Source organism: Camarhynchus parvulus, chromosome 3 (assembly GCF_901933205.1).
Source record: "Camarhynchus parvulus chromosome 3, STF_HiC, whole genome shotgun sequence".
NCBI lineage: Eukaryota > Metazoa > Chordata > Aves > Passeriformes > Thraupidae > Camarhynchus > Camarhynchus parvulus.
Genome location: NC_044573.1, coordinates 4233287 through 4252044, shown reverse-complemented (window position 1 = coordinate 4252044; position 18758 = coordinate 4233287). Strand labels below are relative to the sequence as shown.

Below are 18758 nucleotides of genomic sequence, written 5' to 3'. Positions count from 1 at the left end.
ATAAACCAACCATGGAACCCCCTTGTGCTCTGGTGCAAAGTGTGCAGGAAGCTGTGATGTAGCTTCCCTTTCCCCCCCATCGTGCAGGACCTTTAGCTCTGAGGCTGCCCAGGGATGCCAGGTGTGATGTTTGTGGCTCTGCACTCTCTGGTTTCTGTTTTAGTTTTGCTGGCATGCTTGGATAGCAGTGCTGTGCCCCAGGAATGGCTGCTGGCTCTGCAAGTGCTTGTGCATGAGTCTTGTGCTCACAAGTGACTCCTAAACTCTATTTAAGTTTCTTGCTTGGCTTTATTTGCTGCTTCCAAGGGGATCAAGGTAACTCTTTCACTCTCTTCTTGTCATGGGGTGACGTGCTCATTGCTTGTTGGTCCTTGCTGTGCTTGAGACGTGGCTTGGACTGGTTCTCTCCAGCCTTGCTCTGTCTGAGCTCAGCTTGTCCTGCTGCTCATTCCCACAGGGCTCAGTCCCCACTGTGCTCTGTCCACCGTGCCTTTAGTACCTTCCATGAAAAATCCAGCTCCAGAAAAAGCAGCTCCCTATACACAAAAGGGATTTCATTCTTCTCCAATTAATTTTTTGCAAAATGGGAATTACTGGTAGTTATGGTCTCAGGACAGGAACAAATTTCACAGCGTGTGGAATGTAAGAGCAAGGTCAGATTTTTCTGGAATCATAAGCTCTGGGAATGCTTTCCATGTGCTCCCCTTAGCTCTGTCCCTCTTTCCCCAGCAGGATCAACAGCAGCAGCAGAGGTTATCTGGCCTCACAGACCATTTGCACACATCAGATTTTGTCTCAGCCTGTGTTCTGCATTTGTCTCTATCTACTTTTAGCAACTGTAATTATATAAAATAGCTTTGCTGGCCTCAATCTCCCAAATTCCCTTGGATGAATGACTTGTGCATTTAAATGCAATCATTTTATCTTTAATATGATTTTGAGAAGATTTTATTGAAGCCATGTCAAGGTTTTGGGATGGGGTTTCTCAGAAGAAGCAAGGCTGGGCAGAGGTCAACTGCCAGCTGCAGAAATTACTTCAGATCATTTCTGAAAGCACCAATTTACCATCATTTCATACTCAAGGATTTTTCCATGGATTTAAATCATTATGGTTTGGGGTCTTTTGAATGGTGTAAGGTTGTTGTTCTGCCACTCATCTGTGAAGTCTACATCAGTGTTTCTGCACTTTCTATCAAAAAGTGCAGAATTTTAATCACTTTATTGTGCAGCTCTGAAAAAAGCTCATACAGGGGCAACTGTCCATTTGCTGCTCACACATGCTGTGGTTCTGAAGGTTGTGTTTAACTTTCAAATATATCAATTGTCTCCTTTTTAAAATATTCTTTTCAGGCCACCCGTGAGCAGAGCTGCTCCTCAGCCTGAGAAACTGCAAAAGAACAATGTCAACAAAAAAAAGAAACTGGTTGAGGTCAGAATTCATATCTTTCCTATTTCGTTAAGAGTAACATGTGCTGGGTGAAATCCATCCCTGTTTCTCTCTCAGTGAAGGGCAGGTACAATCACAGAGGATATGCATTCCCATGCTCCCTGCTCAGTCCCAAGGGAAATACATCCAGAACCAGCACTTTGGTCCTGGGTGGGATTTTGAATGATGGAATTTGTTCATTGGCTTTGGAACTTCCCTTTTTCCCCAAACAACTTGTTTGAATTCCCACATAAGAGGCAGAACCAGGAACATTTTGTGGATCATTTGCAGCACTTGCTCTGTGGCTAGTTGGGATTGTTCCCAGTGAGCTGTGATTGTCTTTGGGACAGTCATTAACTTGGGCTTCAGGGCTCCAAGGCAGCTCTGCAAACCATCCATTAACCATGCTGGGTTCCTGGAGGAAATTTCCTTGGCAACTGCTCGTTATAAGCTGCAATTACACCTCTGATTAATGTCTTAATTACAGAGTTACTTATAGCTTGCCCTGGCTTCCTCTAAGGACTTTAAGGTCAGAGTTTGGTCTGTGGAAATTTGGTAGTTTATGAGAATTATTTTTGAAAACTCTGCAGATAGCTTCTTTAAAGTATCTGATGCCCTATATAAATGTTAAACTGTGATGGGAAGAGCAATAAAATCCAACCTGTTCTGTGAGTTGTATCTGTTTGGAATGGGAATTTACAGAACCAGCATATTATAGCCCTCTGAATAATTAAAAAAGAAAATAATAGAAGTGCAGTGCTTTAGTTGACCAATTAAAGGTTGTTGATAGCCTCTGATATTGTTATGCCTCAATAAATGAGCAGAGTGGGGATAACTAATTATTATTTTGTTATTCTATTGCCTCCACAAGATATTTGTACTTGTGTAATTTAGAATTGTCCTTAAGTGCTCCAGGCTCTGAAATCTTGTTTTTTCTTCCATTTCACTCTTGTTCTTTTTGTTTTCCTGGATCAGGAGCTGGCTTTAGACCATGTGTTTGGATACAGAGGATTTGACTGTCGCAACAACCTCCATTACCTGAACGACGGTGCTGACATCATTTTCCACACAGCTGCAGCAGGCATTGTCCAAAACCTCTCCACTGGTAATTCCACTTGAAAAAATACTTGGAGATAAAATAGCTTGATAAGGAAAATCTTTTTGATTGGAAGTCTGAACTTTTTAATCTTCCTATGGCTTTCCCACATTTGGGAAACTTTGGGGACTCCAGTCCTAGGTCAGCCTCTGGCCCGTGGGCTGGGAAACAAGGATGGCCCCATCTGTCCTTTCTGGGCCCCTTCTCCTGGGAGGGCTTTGCTGATTCCCTGGGTATAATTTCCCAAATACTGTTTTTGTATCCACCTGTGTGTGTTGATGGTTGTGTCCATAGTGCATTTGGGAATGGTGCCTGGGAATGGGAGCAGAGCAGCCTTAGTGGCCCCTCATCCCCTGCAGAGTTTTAACAGCTGCCCAAATAATCTGTGGTGGCTCTTCCTGGGTGCTGTGGTGACTGAATTCCTGTTTGCATGGCCTTAGGTAGCCAGAGCTTCTACCTGGAGCACACAGATGACATCCTGTGCCTGACAGTGAACCAGCACCCCAAGTACAAGAACGTGGTGGCCACCAGCCAGATCGGTACGTGTCCCCCCAGCAAAGCTTCCCTCACAGCTCTCAGGGCACTGCTGGATTTGGGGCTTTTCTGTGGGGAATTCTACTTCTTGTTTGATTTGGAAGAAGTAATCAAGCTCCAGGGTTTTCTTACTGTTTCAGTTCCGTCTCTGATTGTGAGTGATTGGATTTTAGAATTTTTAATTGTAGTGTAATCATATTTCAGAAGGCAAGCTTTGATAAACTGCCTAATCATCTCAATAATCTGATTTATAGAGTTCCTTCTTTCCTTCCTGTGTCCAAGGCACTGTTTAGCAGTGAGAATACAATGAGCATCCTTTTCTCTGCAGGAGCTGTACAGAAAAGGCAGAAACAGAGAGAGATCTCAGCAGGAGTTAGGGGGGCATATCAGGGGACAGCTGAGAAACCACTGATACGTGGTTTTTGTGTGTTTATTGTTTGCTTGGAGGGTCCTGCAGGAGTAAACATTGCATGGGGAATGCAGGATGAGTTGTCCCAAGCCTTGAGAAGGATCAGCTGCCCTCAGCCTAATGCTGAAATAATTCACTTTATGGAGGTGAATGGGGTCAGAACGTCTCCTCAGCCCACTCTAGAAGGAGAATGGAATCTGTAACTTGAGGACAGGAGTCACTTGACAGGGGGCAGGGGATGGTGGTGATGAGCACAGTGACAAACACAAACCCTCTGCTGCCTGTCCTGAGCACGGTCACTGCAGCTGGAATGTGGAGGGAGCACCCAAACCTGCACGTGGTGCCAGAGCTGTACAAAACACTGATGTCTGGGACATGGAAAAGGCTAAAAGTCCTTTTCCTAGGGCTCAGGAGATCAGTGCTTCTGAGTTTGATTTGATACTTTGTATAACTAGAGATTCACTTCACTTTTGAATTTAATAATTGTTAAAACCTGCATGCCCATAGCATTTCTTTTAGATACCATTTTTAAAACTTAAAAGTACTAAATATTGTTGCAATATTTGTGTATAAAAGCCAATATACCCAAAAAAGTTCAACAATATTCCTGCTTATTTGTTTTGTTGATTTAATCCATATCCATTTCCAAGTTTTTAATTTTGTTTTCCTTCTGGTGCTGATGCTGGCACTTCACATGACTTATTTCACCTATTGTTTTCCCTTGGTGCTTCCTCATTTGCCATTGCTCTCACAATGCAGGTGACATGACAGAATTCCCAGGTAAGGCTGATTTGTTTGTGAATTTAGCAGAGTCCTGTTGAGTTCCATGTTGCCTCGTTGTATCTGTGTGAACCATGGATACAAGTGAAACATCTGCAGGCAATTTCTTTTGCATGAGGCTCTTCATGAATGTTATGCTGTTCTTTTAGAACTTGCCTGACTTCATGGACTACAATGATTCCCCCTCCCTGTGTTTTGCAAGCTATTTTGATTTCTCTTTGTTTCCCAGTAGTGCTAATCTTCAAACAAATCCAAACCCCCAACTAATGTCTGTTCAGGTTAAATGTTCTTGAAAAATGCCTGGTTTGCACTGAAGCTTTCCAGAATTAATTCTCTTCCAATGCCTCTCTCTGCCCACAGGTACAACCCCCACAATTCACATTTGGGATGCCATGAGCAAGCAAACCCTTTCCATGCTGCGCTGCTTCCACACCAAAGGCGTCAATTACGTGAACTTCAGTGCCACGGGCAAACTTCTGGTGTCGGTGGGAGTGGACCCAGAGCACACCATCACTGTCTGGAGGTGGCAGGAAGGTACAAACCAGGGGAAATCGTGTTCCTTCAGCCTCACAGAGCTGGGCACAATCATTGGCTCTGCCTTTCAAGTCTTTGGAGTTTTGTCTCCCCACTCTATCCCAGTTAATCAGTTAAAGATAGCAAAGGGCTAAAAAGCATGAACAGGAAGATAAGTTTTTAACACCTATTGTAAGTGGAAATTAAGGAAAGAATGATGCTTAACATAAAATTACATGAACTTAAGGAAAACTATTCCTTTTCTTACCTGAAACACTTCAAGTACTTTGATGGAGAGAGGCTTTTGGGAAGTAATTTCTAGAAAAGAATTATCTTTGGAAACGATGGAGGGGAGAGGAAAAGTGCCTCAGCTCATGAGTGTGTCCCTGTGCACTTTTCACCAGATGATAGCCAACATTTCTGTGTTATTTCACTGACCCAGGAGACAGATTGTGCTATGAAGGCCTTAAATCTGCATTTCCTAAATCTGTGGGATGCAATGGAATAACCAGGGACTTTGGGAATTGCATTAAGATGTTTGATACCCTAAACAGTGTTGGGATTTGCAGCTGTCAGCTTCTGGGACACAGATCTCTAATCCAATACCAACTTAATTTATTTGATAAAATCATATCAGAGCTTAATTCCTCAGGTGGATTCAGCTTTGTTTTCATCCTTTCCTCATTAAACCAGGGGCTAAAGTTGCCAGCAGGGGAGGACACCTGGAGAGGATCTTCGTTGTGGAGTTCCGCCCCGACTCCGACACTCAGTTCGTGTCCGTGGGGGTCAAACACATGAAGTTCTGGACCTTGGCTGGCAGCGCTTTGCTCTACAAGAAAGGAGTCATTGGTTCCATGGAAGATGCCAAAATGCAAACCATGCTCTCTGTTGCCTTTGGAGCAGTGAGTTCAAATTACCTGCTGCAGGATTTTACGTTACCTTTGTATTAAACCTGCAAGGGTCAGTTTTCTTTGCTGAAATCCAACCCAGTGCTTGTTAGTGCAATGTGGATTTAAAACCTGTGCACCTTGAGATCCTTCCCTGAATTTCCTGAGCACAGTTGGGTGAATGTCTTCTATTTAAGCTCTGTGCACACCTACTGCCCTGGCTTTTTTTTTTGCTTTTTTTTTACGCTTTGCTGGTTATTTATCTGTTTAACTTAAACTTGGTCTGTTATTTCGTGTATAATTTTTTCTGCTAAGGCTATTTGGTGTGACATGTGCCAGTGATACCACCAATGGTGACAATCCAGTGTGGTCGTTAGGGATTTTTAAATTTAATTTAAAGGATTTTACTTGAGGCTGAACAAAAATGCCGAGGTGTGTGTTGTATCAGAGATTGCTGCTGTGTGTTGCAGAATAACCTCACGTTCACTGGTGCCATAAATGGAGATGTGTATGTGTGGAAGGACCATTTCCTGGTCAGGCTGGTGGCCAAGGCTCACACAGGACCGGTGTTCACCATGTACACGACTCTGCGGGACGGGCTCATCGTCACTGGAGGGAAGGAGAGGCCGTAAGACACAGCATCTTCCCAAAGTGCCAACTTCTGTCTCCCTTGTGTGCTTTTTGTTATTTATCCAGCAGCCCAGGGATAAACGGTCTCTGTGCTGTAGCAGCTTCACTCCCAGTTTTGCATAACCTGCCCAGGTGGCTCAGTAAGTGAAGGACTAAAGGAGGATACTTGAGGGTCCCAGTGGCACGTGTTATGTGGCAGGGAGATGCTGACCCTCTTTGGAATTGTTCCAAACACCTGGATAAGCTCCTATTGCCTGAGCTCCTGCCATAAGTGGAGTTCTCTTCATTTGTTAGTTCTGTCAAACTACAGACAGCCTCTCCCAGTGGAGATGCTGCGGGTCTTGGGATTACCACGAAAAACAGATTTGCCAAGAAACAGAGATTTGAGATATGTGGCAAGAGAGCAGTTTGGTTTGTACAAACTATGGTGCTGTTTAAACATGAAGTGTGAAAGCATTTAATTTTTTATTATTTACTTCCCATTGCACCATAATAGTGATATAGAGTGGAGGGTGGGTCAATGTATGTTTAGTGATTTAAGCAGAAAACTACTGGTGGGATTTCCATGTGTAAAGGAGCCACCAGGTAACACCAGGGCTCCTTTGCAGCACGAAGGAGGGGGGAGCAGTGAAGCTGTGGGACCAGGAGATGAAGCGGTGCCGAGCCTTCCAGCTGGAGACCGGGCAGCTCATCGAGTGCGTGCGCTCCGTGTGCCGCGGCAAGGTGAGAGCACGGGGCACAGGGGACAGGGCAGAGCTCAGCTGTCTGCCTGAGCTTCTGCTGCTGCTTTAAAAACACAAAACCCCCACTGGGGGTTACTGAGAGACTGTGAGAAGTGCAACACAGTAGAAACAACGGAGTCGTGTGACTTGTTGCAGTCACTCTTGCATGTGTTTAAATGGTGCATGAGAAAGCAGCAGTGATGCTGCACAGGGTGGGGCCTGTCCAGCTGAGTGCTCAGAGGATGGTCTTTATTTCATTTTGACACATTCCTTGATAAAAACACCACTGAGGAATGCTGTTTTATATTTCCAATCAAGTAGCCATTAACCAATTACAAGATTAATCTGTTTATGCTTTTTCCAAGTATTTGCCAAGGAAGCTCTGGCAGTTTAAACCCTGGCAGTTACTGTTACACTGACCACCCCTCTCCACTTGTTTTCTTTGGCTACAAACAGGGGAAAATCTTAGTGGGAACAAAAGATGGAGAAATTCTTGAAGTAGGAGAAAAAAATGCTGCTTCTAACTTGTTAATTGACTGTCACATGGAAGGGGAAATCTGGGGCTTGGCAACTCACCCCTCCAAAGACATCTTTATCTCCGCAAGCAACGACGGAACAGCCAGGATCTGGGACCTGTCGGACAAAGTGAGTACTGTGAATGTAAAAGTGTGTGATTAAAAATGAGCATTTTATCCAAGCATCCATTTTTCCAGCTATGCCTTTGAGCAGCCCTGGAATGAGAGCAGGGTTTTGCTTCTGTCCTGAGCAGGATTTGGTCATGTTTGGCACCAGCACTCCCAGAGGAATGCAGGGATTCACCAGCACACCTGCTCATGGAGTGCCTCTTGTTGGGCATTGTTTATTTTGATCCCAATCTGCAGGCTGGGGGATCAAGGAAGCATTTTAATTCCACATTGCTTGTGTGGGTGACACAGACTGTGCTGTCACACACACAGCCCCTGCCCATCATTCTGCCTTCCTGGCAGGCACAGCTCCCTCTTCTTCAGAGCCTTCCTTTGGAGCTCTGCATGTTGCCTCAGGGATTTTTCCAAGTCAAATTGACTAACAACAATTAAAAAAAAAACACCAGGAAGTTTTCAGCTCATTTTGGCCAGCATAACCTTTCCAAAAGCTTGTTACCTGAGCTAACAGGAATAATTTGTAATGAGGAAGATAATCTATTATAAATACAACCAGCTAGGTGAAAATGAAAGAGCTTTCTAGGACGTTTCCATGTATCAAATGAAATGGGAGAGCTCTGTGCCAATCAGCAGTTGTTGAAGATGCCAAAGTCACTTTGAAACAAATTAGGAAATAGATTTTTCAGCTTGTTCTGCTAAATAATCCTTTTTCTGGTGTGAAACTCGATGTCAGTCTACAAAATAATGCAAACATGAACCCCCCCCATCCAAATCACATCTCTATTTTGAAGTCTGCTTAGCGACATATGCCTGGTGGGATGTGAGTCTCAGTGTGACATTTCAGGTTTATGTTTAGAGGGAAACAGAGTGGATTTGTTTTGAATTAAGCAAGTTTTGTACTTTGTGTTTGGAAGCTCTGGGTGTGCTGAGGAGGTGTGAGCCTGTTGCCTGTGTTCCTGCAGAAGCTGGTGAACAAGGTGAGCCTGGGGCACCCCGCGCGCTGCGCCGCCTACAGCCCCGACGGGGAGATGGTGGCCATCGGCATGAGGAACGGCGAGTTCGTCCTCCTGCTGGTCAACAGCCTCAAGGTCTGGGGCAAGAAGCGGGACAGGAAATCTGCAATTCAGGACATCAGGTAGGAGGTGCTCAGAATATACAGCCCTGCCTCAAGGGAACGGCCATGGAGTGCCAGGGGGATTTGCAGAGGTTTTTTAAGTCTGTGTTTGTTGGAGCCTGTGGTGGGGCTTTTATTCAGTTACAGCCACACTGCACAGCTGGAATTATGGGAATTAATTCTCCAAATTGCAGTGCCTGTTGCTGACTCCCAGGGGATTGGTGTTGCTCTGCACACTGTGCTGTGGCTTTAGGCGAGTGCAATATTGGCATCATTTAACCACAAACAATATAGAATAGAGCCATGGAATGGTCTGGGTTGGAAGGGACCTTAAAGCTCATCCAGTCCCACCTCTTGCCACGGACAGGGACACCTTTCACTGTCCCATCTTGCTCCAAGCCCCGTCCAACCTGGCCTTGGACACTTCCAGTCATGGGGCAGCCACAGTTTCTCTGTGGAACCTGAGCCTCACCACCATCACAGGCAACAATTCCTTCCCAATATTCCATCTAACCCTGTCCTCTGTCAGAGATATCCTCAGTCTTCCTCTTCTCTTAAACATCAAGTTTTGGGTTGGGTTGAGTCTTGCTGTTGATAGCAGGATTTTTCTGTTCTTCATTAAAAAAGATTACTGTCATGTTAGCATGAGAAGCGAACCTTGCACCAGAACAGCCAGTGACATCCCCACTCTATGTTTTATTGCCTAGGATCAGCCCAGATAACAGATTTTTGGCAGTGGGCTCACAAGAACATACTGTGGATTTTTATGATCTCACTCAAGGCACAACCCTGAACCGAATTGGCTACTGCAAGGACATTGCCAGTTTTGTCATTCAGATGGATTTCTCTGCAGACAGCAGGTACATCCAGGTATGTCTGGGATAGCCCTCGGAGTGCTCGGGTTTATTGGGCCACCATAATGAGGTGCAGGCTCCACTGTGCTGAGGGCAAAGCATTATCCCAGGTCAATGGAAGGGGGACAATGCTGAAAAAGAAATTGTGGATTATAACCATATGAAAGCAGCCTCTTCCTCCCTGAGGCTAGGATGTGTGTGAGAGCTCAGTTGTTTTAATTAAATTGTTAATTTGAAGGGGTTTCCTTCAGAAATGTTTCTGATTTAGTAAAATTATGCTGAGATAAAGTAAAGTATAGGAGTGAGAGAAAATCTGTCAGCTCTGCATGTGAGCGTCTCCATCCTGTAACATTGTTATTCCTTTATATGGCATGTGATCAATTCCAGATAATGAGGAAAAAAGAGAAATATTATCCTAGATGTTTAGTTCCTGATAAAACCTGGTGAGACTGTTGTAGATTTTAAAGACAATGATTTGTTTATAGCAGTTTCCAGGTTTTTCCTTTCCCTCTTTCAGGTATCCACAGGTGCCTACAAGCGTCAGGTTCACGAGGTGCCCCTGGGAAAGCAAATCACAGACCCTGCAGTCATAGAGAAAATCACCTGGGCCACATGGACCAGGTAACACCCAATGGGAGTGTGGGGCAGCACTGGGATCAGTCACAGGTTTGGGGGTGCAAATGCTGAGACGTCCCCAGCACCTGGCAAACCTGAGAGCACCCCCAGGCTCTGCTTCCCTAGAGCTCCATGTGACACCCGTGGGGTTTTACACACAGCTCTGGCTGTTTGGTGGCTGTAGTAATTAGTGCTGTTAATTACACCAGGGGCTGTCACAGAGCCACGGTGGCTCGTTGCCACTCATCCCAGGCCCCTCACACGGCTCTGGGCCACTCCAGGCAGCCTTGTCCCACAGCAGCAAACACCAGCAGCACAGGAGGCCTGGAAACGTGCACTGATTGTATGGAGGAGTTCTCAGTGTCACTAAAATGTATTTCTTGATGTGGATGAACACAGGAAGCTGCCCCCAGCATTGCAGAACTGTGGCTGTTCTTGCTCTTCCTGTGAGAAGTGGGACAGGCCAAAGGCAGAGCTGACAGTGGGTGACAACCAGGCAGGGCTGGGAGAAGGTAAATGAGAATCCTCCTACTCTGACGGCTCTGCTGGCATAAAAATCTGCCCCAAATTCCCCATTTCAGAGGACTCCTGACAGCTGGTGGGAGGGGGCAGATGCCTCTGGCAGTGACTCTGGGGGTAAATGATTACAGAGAGCTGAAGCCAGGGGCAGAACACCTATTTCTGAGAACAAGTGGACATAGAGCCAAGCATTCCCTCATTTGGGAACTCACAGCTAAGGGAAGAGTGCAGTCAGAAACCCCAGGGGAAGGCTCACAGAGACCAGAGCTGCACAAGGTACTGGTGTAGAATGATGCCAGTGGTTTCATGGGAAATAAATCTAAGGATTAATAGATAGAGATTGCTTAAGAATCACATAAAGATGATGTATTAGTGTGGTAGTCTTCATGATGAGCTCAGGGCAATCATTTAGAAGGGACAATTTTATTTTAAAAGAAGCAATTTTTTATTACAGACCTGTGTTGGCTCAGCCCCCTGTGGAAGAGCAGCAGCAAGTTAAGTCTTATGGTCTAATGCATTTTATTTACCTTGATTTTGGAACAGCATTCTTGGAGACGAAGTCATTGGGATCTGGCCACGAAATGCAGACAAAGCCGATGTCAACTGCGCCTGTGTGACCCACGCTGGCCTGAACATAGTGACAGGAGATGACTTTGGGCTGGTCAAGCTGTTTGACTTCCCATGCACAGAGAAATTTGTAAGTGCCTGTTTTATTTTCACCTCAGCAGCTTTTGCTTTTCCCAGACCCCTCAGGACTCAGTGTTACAGCACCCATCCAGCAGGGTCCATCCTCAGGAGGCTCTTACAGCAGCCAAACAGCACGGTCCATCCACGGGCAGCTCCCAGGGAGCAAAAAGGCCTTGGGCTCAGCATGGCTGTGGGCACAGAGCTTTGCCTGGTGCCAGCCCTGAGCTGCTCTCCTGTCCCACAGGCCAAACACAAGCGGTACTTTGGGCACTCGGCGCACGTCACCAACATCCGCTTCTCGCACGACGACAAGTTCGTGGTGAGCACCGGAGGGGACGACTGCAGGTAACGGGCTGGGACTGACTGGGGCACTCACACACACAGGGACACAGAGCCAGGCACACACACACAGAAAGGGACACAGCCACACCAGTGTGCACATGCACAGACACCACACAGCCACACAGACACATCCCACACACAAATGCACTGCACACACACACAGAAAGGGACACAGCCACACGGGTGTGCACATGCACAGCCACATCCCACACACAAATGCACAAACACAGCAGACATGAATACACACAGTGCACACACAGATGCACAAAGACACACTGCATACACACAGACACACACAGTGTACAGATACTGCCCAACAGAGCAAAGCCAGGCACACAGCACACACACAAACACAGACACAGAGTGCACACACACAGTGTCACACAGTGTCACACATAAACTGTGCACACAATGCACGTACAACACATAGTGCTCACATTGCAGACATGCACATACACAATGCACACACATTGCATATATGCAGACAGAGCAACTGTGCACAGAGCGTGTTTCACACACACACACACACACACACACACAGTCTGTACTTCACACACCCAAAGTGTTTATTTTCTGTTCCTGTCTCACTGGGCTGTGCCCAAGGCCAATCCCTGCTGTCCCTCCTGTCTCCCCAGTGTGTTTGTGTGGCGCTGCCTCTGAGGAGCCTCTGGCTGCTGCTGTCCTGCCCCAGCGAGGGCTGAGTTGGCCAGGACAGCCAGGAATGCCCTCCTGGCTGCAGGAATCCCAGCCCTGCTGCAGGCTGACATTTCCAGATCACTCATCCCAACTTACCAAGAGGGAATGGGAGCTGGCCTTGGAAAGCCCAACACCCTTGCGAAGGAAGCTGAGGTTTGAAGGGTAACCTGGGGATCCCAAAGGGATGAACAGTTCACTCACAAAGCTGCTTTTGCCTAATACTGTGTTGTTCAAACCATGTCTGAAAAGGGAGAAAATACTGACAAAATGCTGGGCCCTTTAATTTTCAAATTTGTGGCTTGAACAAAGTTCAGAAAGTGGGTGGGTTTTAACCACACCTGCTTAAGACTCCAATCTGGTGCACTCAGTAAAGCTGGGAGCATTTAACGAGCAGGCTGGGGAGGGGGGGAGGTAATCCTTCAGCTTTCATTAATTGAAGGAGTAAAGTATCCCTTTTTTTTAAGTCCATTTTATTTTTAAATATATATATTTGGCAGACTTTTCTATCCATGAAGTGCCTTGGAATAATTTTCTAGTAGTTTGGGCTGCAGCCTTGCCTCCCCCCACCTGCTTTCCACACACGGTGCTATGACTCTCACCCAGAGGAGGGCTAAACCATTCTCACCTTTTCCAGCTGGGTACTTACATGATCCCTGTTTTCTGCTTTGGTTTTTTAATACCTTCACAAGTGAATTCCCCACTGTTTGTGTGCTGTCAGAAGGCCTAAGTGAGGCATTCCAGCTACTGGGCAGCTGCTCCTGCAGCCAGCAGTGCAAGGTGAACTCCAACAGTGAGTGAGAGGAGAGGGCTTGGACAGACTCGGTTCAAGACATTTTAACACCAAGATTGAGGGAGTCATTCCCCAAGTGTTCCTGCATGCTTCCCCTTTCTGGGAAAATGTGCTTTACACTCCTACAGGCAGTGGCCAGCCAGGATCTTGGCCTGGTGGGAAAGCCTCCATCACTCCCTATTTCCTGTTCTGGAGGGGGGTCCTACGCCTCCAAAGGAATCCCTGGAATGTCCCTGTAGCAGGGCTCTGTGTGCCCTCCAGCCAGTCCATGCTGCTTGTAAGTAAAACATAAATCCTCTAATACCAGGAAATGCAGCTTTTTCTTTTTGGGAAAAGCTCATCATGGGTGACTCTGGCCTCCTCTCCCTCACCCCACAGAGGCCCCTGTCCTGGCCTGGGGGACAGCTGAGATCAAAGGAGAGCTGCCTCCGTGCAAAAGTGGAACCATGGACAGATATTCCCAAAAGGCAACTCAAAGCCTTCACTACTTGTTAGAACATTTTGTCAACCAAAAACTCAAGGGACAGTGGAATTGGAGAAAGTTTAAAAATAAATATCTTAAATGCATATTTTGCTATTCAAGATTCTGGGCATGGAACAACATCCATACTTTGAAATTATCTTTCTTAATTAAAAGAAATAAAGGCTAAAATAAAACATTTAGACTTACATTTAGTCTCTGAAAAGCAATAGTGCTTTAGTCCCAGTTCAGGACAATAGGATTTTGAACTCTGGAACCTTCCTGCCAGTCCGTTTCTGCTGCCCACTGCACAGAAAAGTAGCAAAAACATCCCATTAAAGGAGTGGATTCCTGTCTGTTCAACACACAAAGTGCTTCAGCAACCTCAAAGAATCACCTTTTTTTTTACAATTGAATTTATTAATGCCTTATATGACTATACAGCAGAGCAGTTTGTCAGATACACAGTGCGAGTCCCTATGCAGTCTTTTTCTCAAAGAACCTTCGGGATCAAATCCTGTTCTGTCAGGTGGTGCCAGCAGTGAGCACCTCTGCCTGTGTTGTAACCACTCATGTTTGCCTTCCTTCCACGTTGATTGTATCCCAAATAAAACCAGTTGTGTGGCAGAATGAATTAAGAGTGATGTGAGAAATATCTTCAAGCAATAGTGTCTGTCAGGAAAACACTTACCTATGGTTTGTATGTTTCTATGGTCTGGCTTCCTGTATAAAATGCTCAGAAGTAATGCTGTATTTTACTGTAAAATGAAATATTAATGCATGAATTTCTATTTTTCAATGGTCAAGATGCCATTCAGTTAAAATCTGCATCTCAAATAAATTTGTACACAAGTTTTCGATGTCCAGCTCTTAAATCAGAATCAACACATTGACCTGGAAAGATTATTGGGACTTATTTCCTTCAAACATGAAAATGGCATCAACCATTCCTGTCTCAAAACTCCAAGAGCCCAACACCCTTCCAGAGCTCCCTGGGACACTGGAGGTGGCCCTGAGCAGCTCCTTCAGGCTGCAGAGGAAGAAAAGGGACCGTGACAAACCCACCCTGCACCGCGCTCTAGTCGGACACTACTGCCATCACCATGGACCATGGAAATTTATCACAAGGAACTTCAAATAAACACAAATATATTAAACTTGCCTCAAGAAAGCCAAATACTGGTATCATTTTATGTCTATAAGCTTTATTGATACTTGGGGTTTTGGGGTTGGTTTTTTTTTTCCTTTTTTGTTGGGATTTTTTTTTTTTTTACATTTCACAATGCATTCCACAGACTTAGTTCAGTACAGCTCAAACTGCAAGTGTATAAATTTTCACTTATCATTTTCTTGCATAACAGGACAGGGCTTTAAGTTTCCAAACAACATTTGCAGCATTAGATACTCGGTCCACAGATTATCAGAGTCTGAAAGCTGGAGAATTATTTGCTCAAAATCAACTACTGTACGTTTGTGCAACAAAGTGTATGCTGTAAGTTTCTTTTACTCTGTGTGGAGGTTCTTTGTTCATTTCTCTTTTGTTGTTTCCAACAGATGCCAGTGTTTACAGAGACTTTTTAGTTTCTCAAGCTTGTGTGCTCTGGAGCTCGTCCAGGCCTCAGTCAGTTCTCTGAAGTACAAAGCACTGTGGAGCAGCTGAAAGATCTAAGCTTTGTGAAACACATATATATATATATATATATATATATTGGCAATTGATAAAACAAAATCACAATACAGCTATACTCATACCAAAAAGGCAAGATTTTTCAAAACTTGCTAAACTGGTATATTCTTCTAAAACATCTCATTTTAGAAAATCTGCATCAATCTACACAGACCATACACAGTGCACAAACTGGGAAGTGTTCTCCTCTGCCCCACCTGCTCTACACCTCCGGCACGCAGCAGGAACTACCTCTGATGAAGCAAATGTACAGCTGTCTCAGTCGTTTGTATTAGCCAGTGCTGCACACAGGATAAGGAAAGATGATTAGTTTTAGATCCATACATAGCAGCTTACAATACTTAAAGATGATGAAACACATGGCAGTCAAAACAGTTATTTTTCCTCAAACACTGCGTTGCTAAAAAATAAAGATCTGTGAAATTGCACTGCAATGTCAAGGGGTTTGCTATTCCCTGACCCTCCCCATGTAAATCCAATGAGTATTTTTCCCCCTTAAAAGATGAACTTTCTTTCCTATTGATAAGTTGCTTCAGGTTTATTTTATTCAGTTTTGCGCTTCAACCCAGGGATCTTTGCTTGGATCCTGCAAGAGGAAAAAAAAAAAGACAAAGCTAAGTTTGAGTAACAAAAAAGGAAAGGTTAAACAGAATCTTACAAACAGCAACATGTGAAAAGAACCCTCACAACACAGCTTTGTGCTCAGAGCCCAATGACACTGCTGAACTTCTCATTCCCCCCTCAACTGCACCTGCTGAGGGGCTCAGCTATCACTAATGGGTTCACACACACAGATTTCTATTGGAAATAACAGAGGCTCATTTCAATAGAGCATCAGCAATAAAGGAGCTCATTTCCTAACCAGTCCAGAGTTAGAGACCTTTTCCCTCCTTGGCCTGGCACATGGAAGAACACATTGGTCCTAGACAGGAGTGCCACATGTGCCAGGAACTGTTATCAGCACAAAGGAAAATAAATAAACCCAAACCAACTCACTTTGCCATGGCATCTTTGACATTCTTGTTCACAAGTCCCAGGTAATGGTCGATTTGGGCCTGGAATTGAAGCAGAAAGAAGTTACAGCCCAGCTGCTCCTTTGCAGTCTGGCTGAGTCCCACAGAACTCTGTGGGTGCAGGGCTGGGCCCCTGTGGGCCCCACAGAACAGCAAAGCTGCTTAGCTGGGCCAGGCTGGGTAACCAGCTTAGGCTGCAGCCCAGCCAGGGGATTGAGCAGCTCGGGATAAGTCCCACACACTGGCCCTGCTCCTGCCCTGGGGCTCCAGGGCCCCTTTCCCTGTGGAGGAGGAGCCTGGGCAGGACCCCATGAGGCTCTGCCATCTGCTCCTGCCCCCATGGCTGCCTTGTTGTTGAAAGGGGAGACGAAGGGCTAAGCCAGAGCTGGCTCCCCCCTCCTGAGCAGTGACCTGCCCATGACAGCCCTGGCCATAATTTAATCAGAAGTATTTTATTTTGGCTCCTTCCTCCCTACTCCTTTTACATGGGAATCTCTCCCCAAGAGCAGCCCTGGACTGGGCCAAGCAGCTCCCACCTCCTGTTTTTGCCAGGGCTACAAATTCCACAGAGCTTTGGGAAACCAATCCTGAATACCAAGCCCAAGAGGTACAGCAGGATTAACACACCCTGCCTAGTGCTGCTCCAGTCCTGACCAAAGCTGGACCAGCAGAAAAGGCCTCCAAGTTCATCAGGCCCTTCCCAGAACTGTTTGCTGGGAAAACCTCTTCTTCCACCAAGAAGGAAAAGGGAAAGCATGCACAGTCTGAACTTCAAACTAAACTAGTGCTCCCTGGCCCTGATTCCTGGGTAAAGGCCTATTTTAAAGGCTTTAAATATTTCAGAAGACTGAAATTAATTTTAATTATTTGTTTCTGGTTTTGTTTCAAGCTGGTTCTATGAAACATTTAATAAATTCTATTAAACACTCACCTGATGTCTCTCATAAATAACAGGGACGCTGAAGAGCGAAATCAGAGCTGGAAAAGAGCACATCAAATGTATCAATATTGACAACAGGGATGGTGTTCAGACAGAACAAAGACTGGTTTCCACACCTTGATATGTCTTGCAAAAAGGTCCAAGAAAAATGAACAATTAAGCCCCAAGCACCAATTGTTGGCCAGAAAATTCAATAATCCCTACTAAGGAGAGCCTGAGCTGTTCTCCAGGTCTCACCAACAGTACAGTAAAGTCTGGTCACAGGTCACTTTTGCACAGTGGGTCATGCAAATTCTTCCCAAAGGCTGCTCAGGCATCAGTTGGTTCTGACACCAAAAGCCAGCCTGCTCTGGGATATTAGAAATGAAATCCTGCAGTGGGACACAGCCACAGCAGATCCTGCAGCTCCTCCTAAGTCCCAGCACAGCCATGACATTCAGGGCAGGCTAAGCCTGACAGGGACAAGCACAACAAACCTGCCTAGAAACTGTGTAATGTGTGAAAATCAGCAATCTCAAGGAATTCAACAACACAACTCAAATTACCTGTTCTGTTGTATTATCCAAAAAAAAGGAACTTAGAAGTGCAACATCTTAAGGCTACAGGATGAGCCTCCCAGTGACCAGACCCCAGTGCCTCCCCAAGGTTATTTGGTGTGCCAGGTGTGTAACAAGTCAAACACTTACCCAGGATCAGTAATGTCAGACCATTGAACAAGGCACCAACGTAAGTGAACACCCACATCAACACTGCAAACTGCAAGGGAAAAAGAGCCCATCAGCACCACTCTGTGCCCAGGACATCCCACTTGCTGTACACACAAATTCCCATCCAAACAGCCCCAAAGTGCTCTTCACTTCAGCCCTGTGCAGCTCCTGAAACCAGAGCTGCCTGATGAGAGGGCTCAAGGATGCAGTAATGGGATATGGGGCCTCGTGTGTGCAGTCACGGGGCTGAATCCAGCCCGAGTCAGCAGTGCCCAAACATTGCCCTGTGCCCAAACACTGCCCTGTGCCTTCCCTGGGCACTGCCAGCTCCATGGCAAACACACAGCTCCTGCCTCCCATCCTCCAGAGAGGGGACAGGGCAGGCTAAGAGAGGCCAAAGGGAAGGGAGGTCACACCTGTGTGTGTCTCACCCCAGTGTCCACCCACCTGCCCAGCCACGCTCTGACCAGACCAGGCAGAGGCTCTGACACATCAGGAAAAGCCTGTCTGGAAGGTAATTGGGTAGGGTGGGCTTGATTTACCTTTTCTCCTTCAAAAAAAACCCAAAGGCACTTTGGATGTTAAAAAATTTAGGAACAAGAGGAGTGAAAAGTGCTCCATCATGGAAGCTGGCTCCAGGTGAGAGCCAAGCTCAGAAGCAAAGACACCCCTAAAGCCCCACACTGCCACCTCTGC

At 45.8% G+C, this 18758-nt stretch overlaps 2 protein-coding genes across 11 annotated transcripts in view; one reads left to right on the top strand and one right to left on the bottom strand.

Moving 5' to 3' along the window:
- The window catches only part of EML6 (EMAP like 6), an 89886-nt gene extending 75766 nt beyond the window's left edge, over nucleotides 1-14120 (top strand). For 2 of the 5 annotated variants that reach the window (XM_030945978.1, XM_030945977.1), the window contains exons 29-43: nucleotides 1351-1429; nucleotides 2402-2531; nucleotides 2963-3061; nucleotides 4225-4245; nucleotides 4606-4779; nucleotides 5452-5660; nucleotides 6116-6273; nucleotides 6884-6998; nucleotides 7454-7642; nucleotides 8601-8773; nucleotides 9460-9622; nucleotides 10124-10227; nucleotides 11284-11437; nucleotides 11672-11772; nucleotides 12405-12543. In XM_030945978.1, coding sequence (XP_030801838.1) covers nucleotides 1351-1429; nucleotides 2402-2531; nucleotides 2963-3061; nucleotides 4225-4245; nucleotides 4606-4779; nucleotides 5452-5660; nucleotides 6116-6273; nucleotides 6884-6998; nucleotides 7454-7642; nucleotides 8601-8773; nucleotides 9460-9622; nucleotides 10124-10227; nucleotides 11284-11437; nucleotides 11672-11772; nucleotides 12405-12429 — 1894 coding nt within the window. In that variant the 3' untranslated portion in view covers nucleotides 12430-12543. Of the gene's footprint in view, nucleotides 1-1350; nucleotides 1430-2401; nucleotides 2532-2962; nucleotides 3062-4224; nucleotides 4246-4605; nucleotides 4780-5451; nucleotides 5661-6115; nucleotides 6274-6883; nucleotides 6999-7453; nucleotides 7643-8600; nucleotides 8774-9459; nucleotides 9623-10123; nucleotides 10228-11283; nucleotides 11438-11671; nucleotides 11773-12372 lie in introns of all 5 variants that reach the window. The other 3 variants (XM_030945975.1, XM_030945976.1, XM_030945979.1) reach the window with 3 other exon arrangements.
- Nucleotides 14114-18758, bottom strand: part of RTN4 (reticulon 4) — a 41142-nt gene continuing 36497 nt past the window's right edge. For all 6 annotated transcript variants that reach the window (XM_030945980.1, XM_030945981.1, XM_030945982.1 and 3 more), the window contains 4 exons: nucleotides 18042-18111; nucleotides 17347-17393; nucleotides 16399-16457; nucleotides 14114-15988 (listed from right to left, as the gene is read on the bottom strand). In XM_030945980.1, coding sequence (XP_030801840.1) covers nucleotides 15946-15988; nucleotides 16399-16457; nucleotides 17347-17393; nucleotides 18042-18111 — 219 coding nt within the window. In that variant the 3' untranslated portion in view covers nucleotides 14114-15945. The remainder of the gene's footprint in view (nucleotides 15989-16398; nucleotides 16458-17346; nucleotides 17394-18041; nucleotides 18112-18758) is intronic.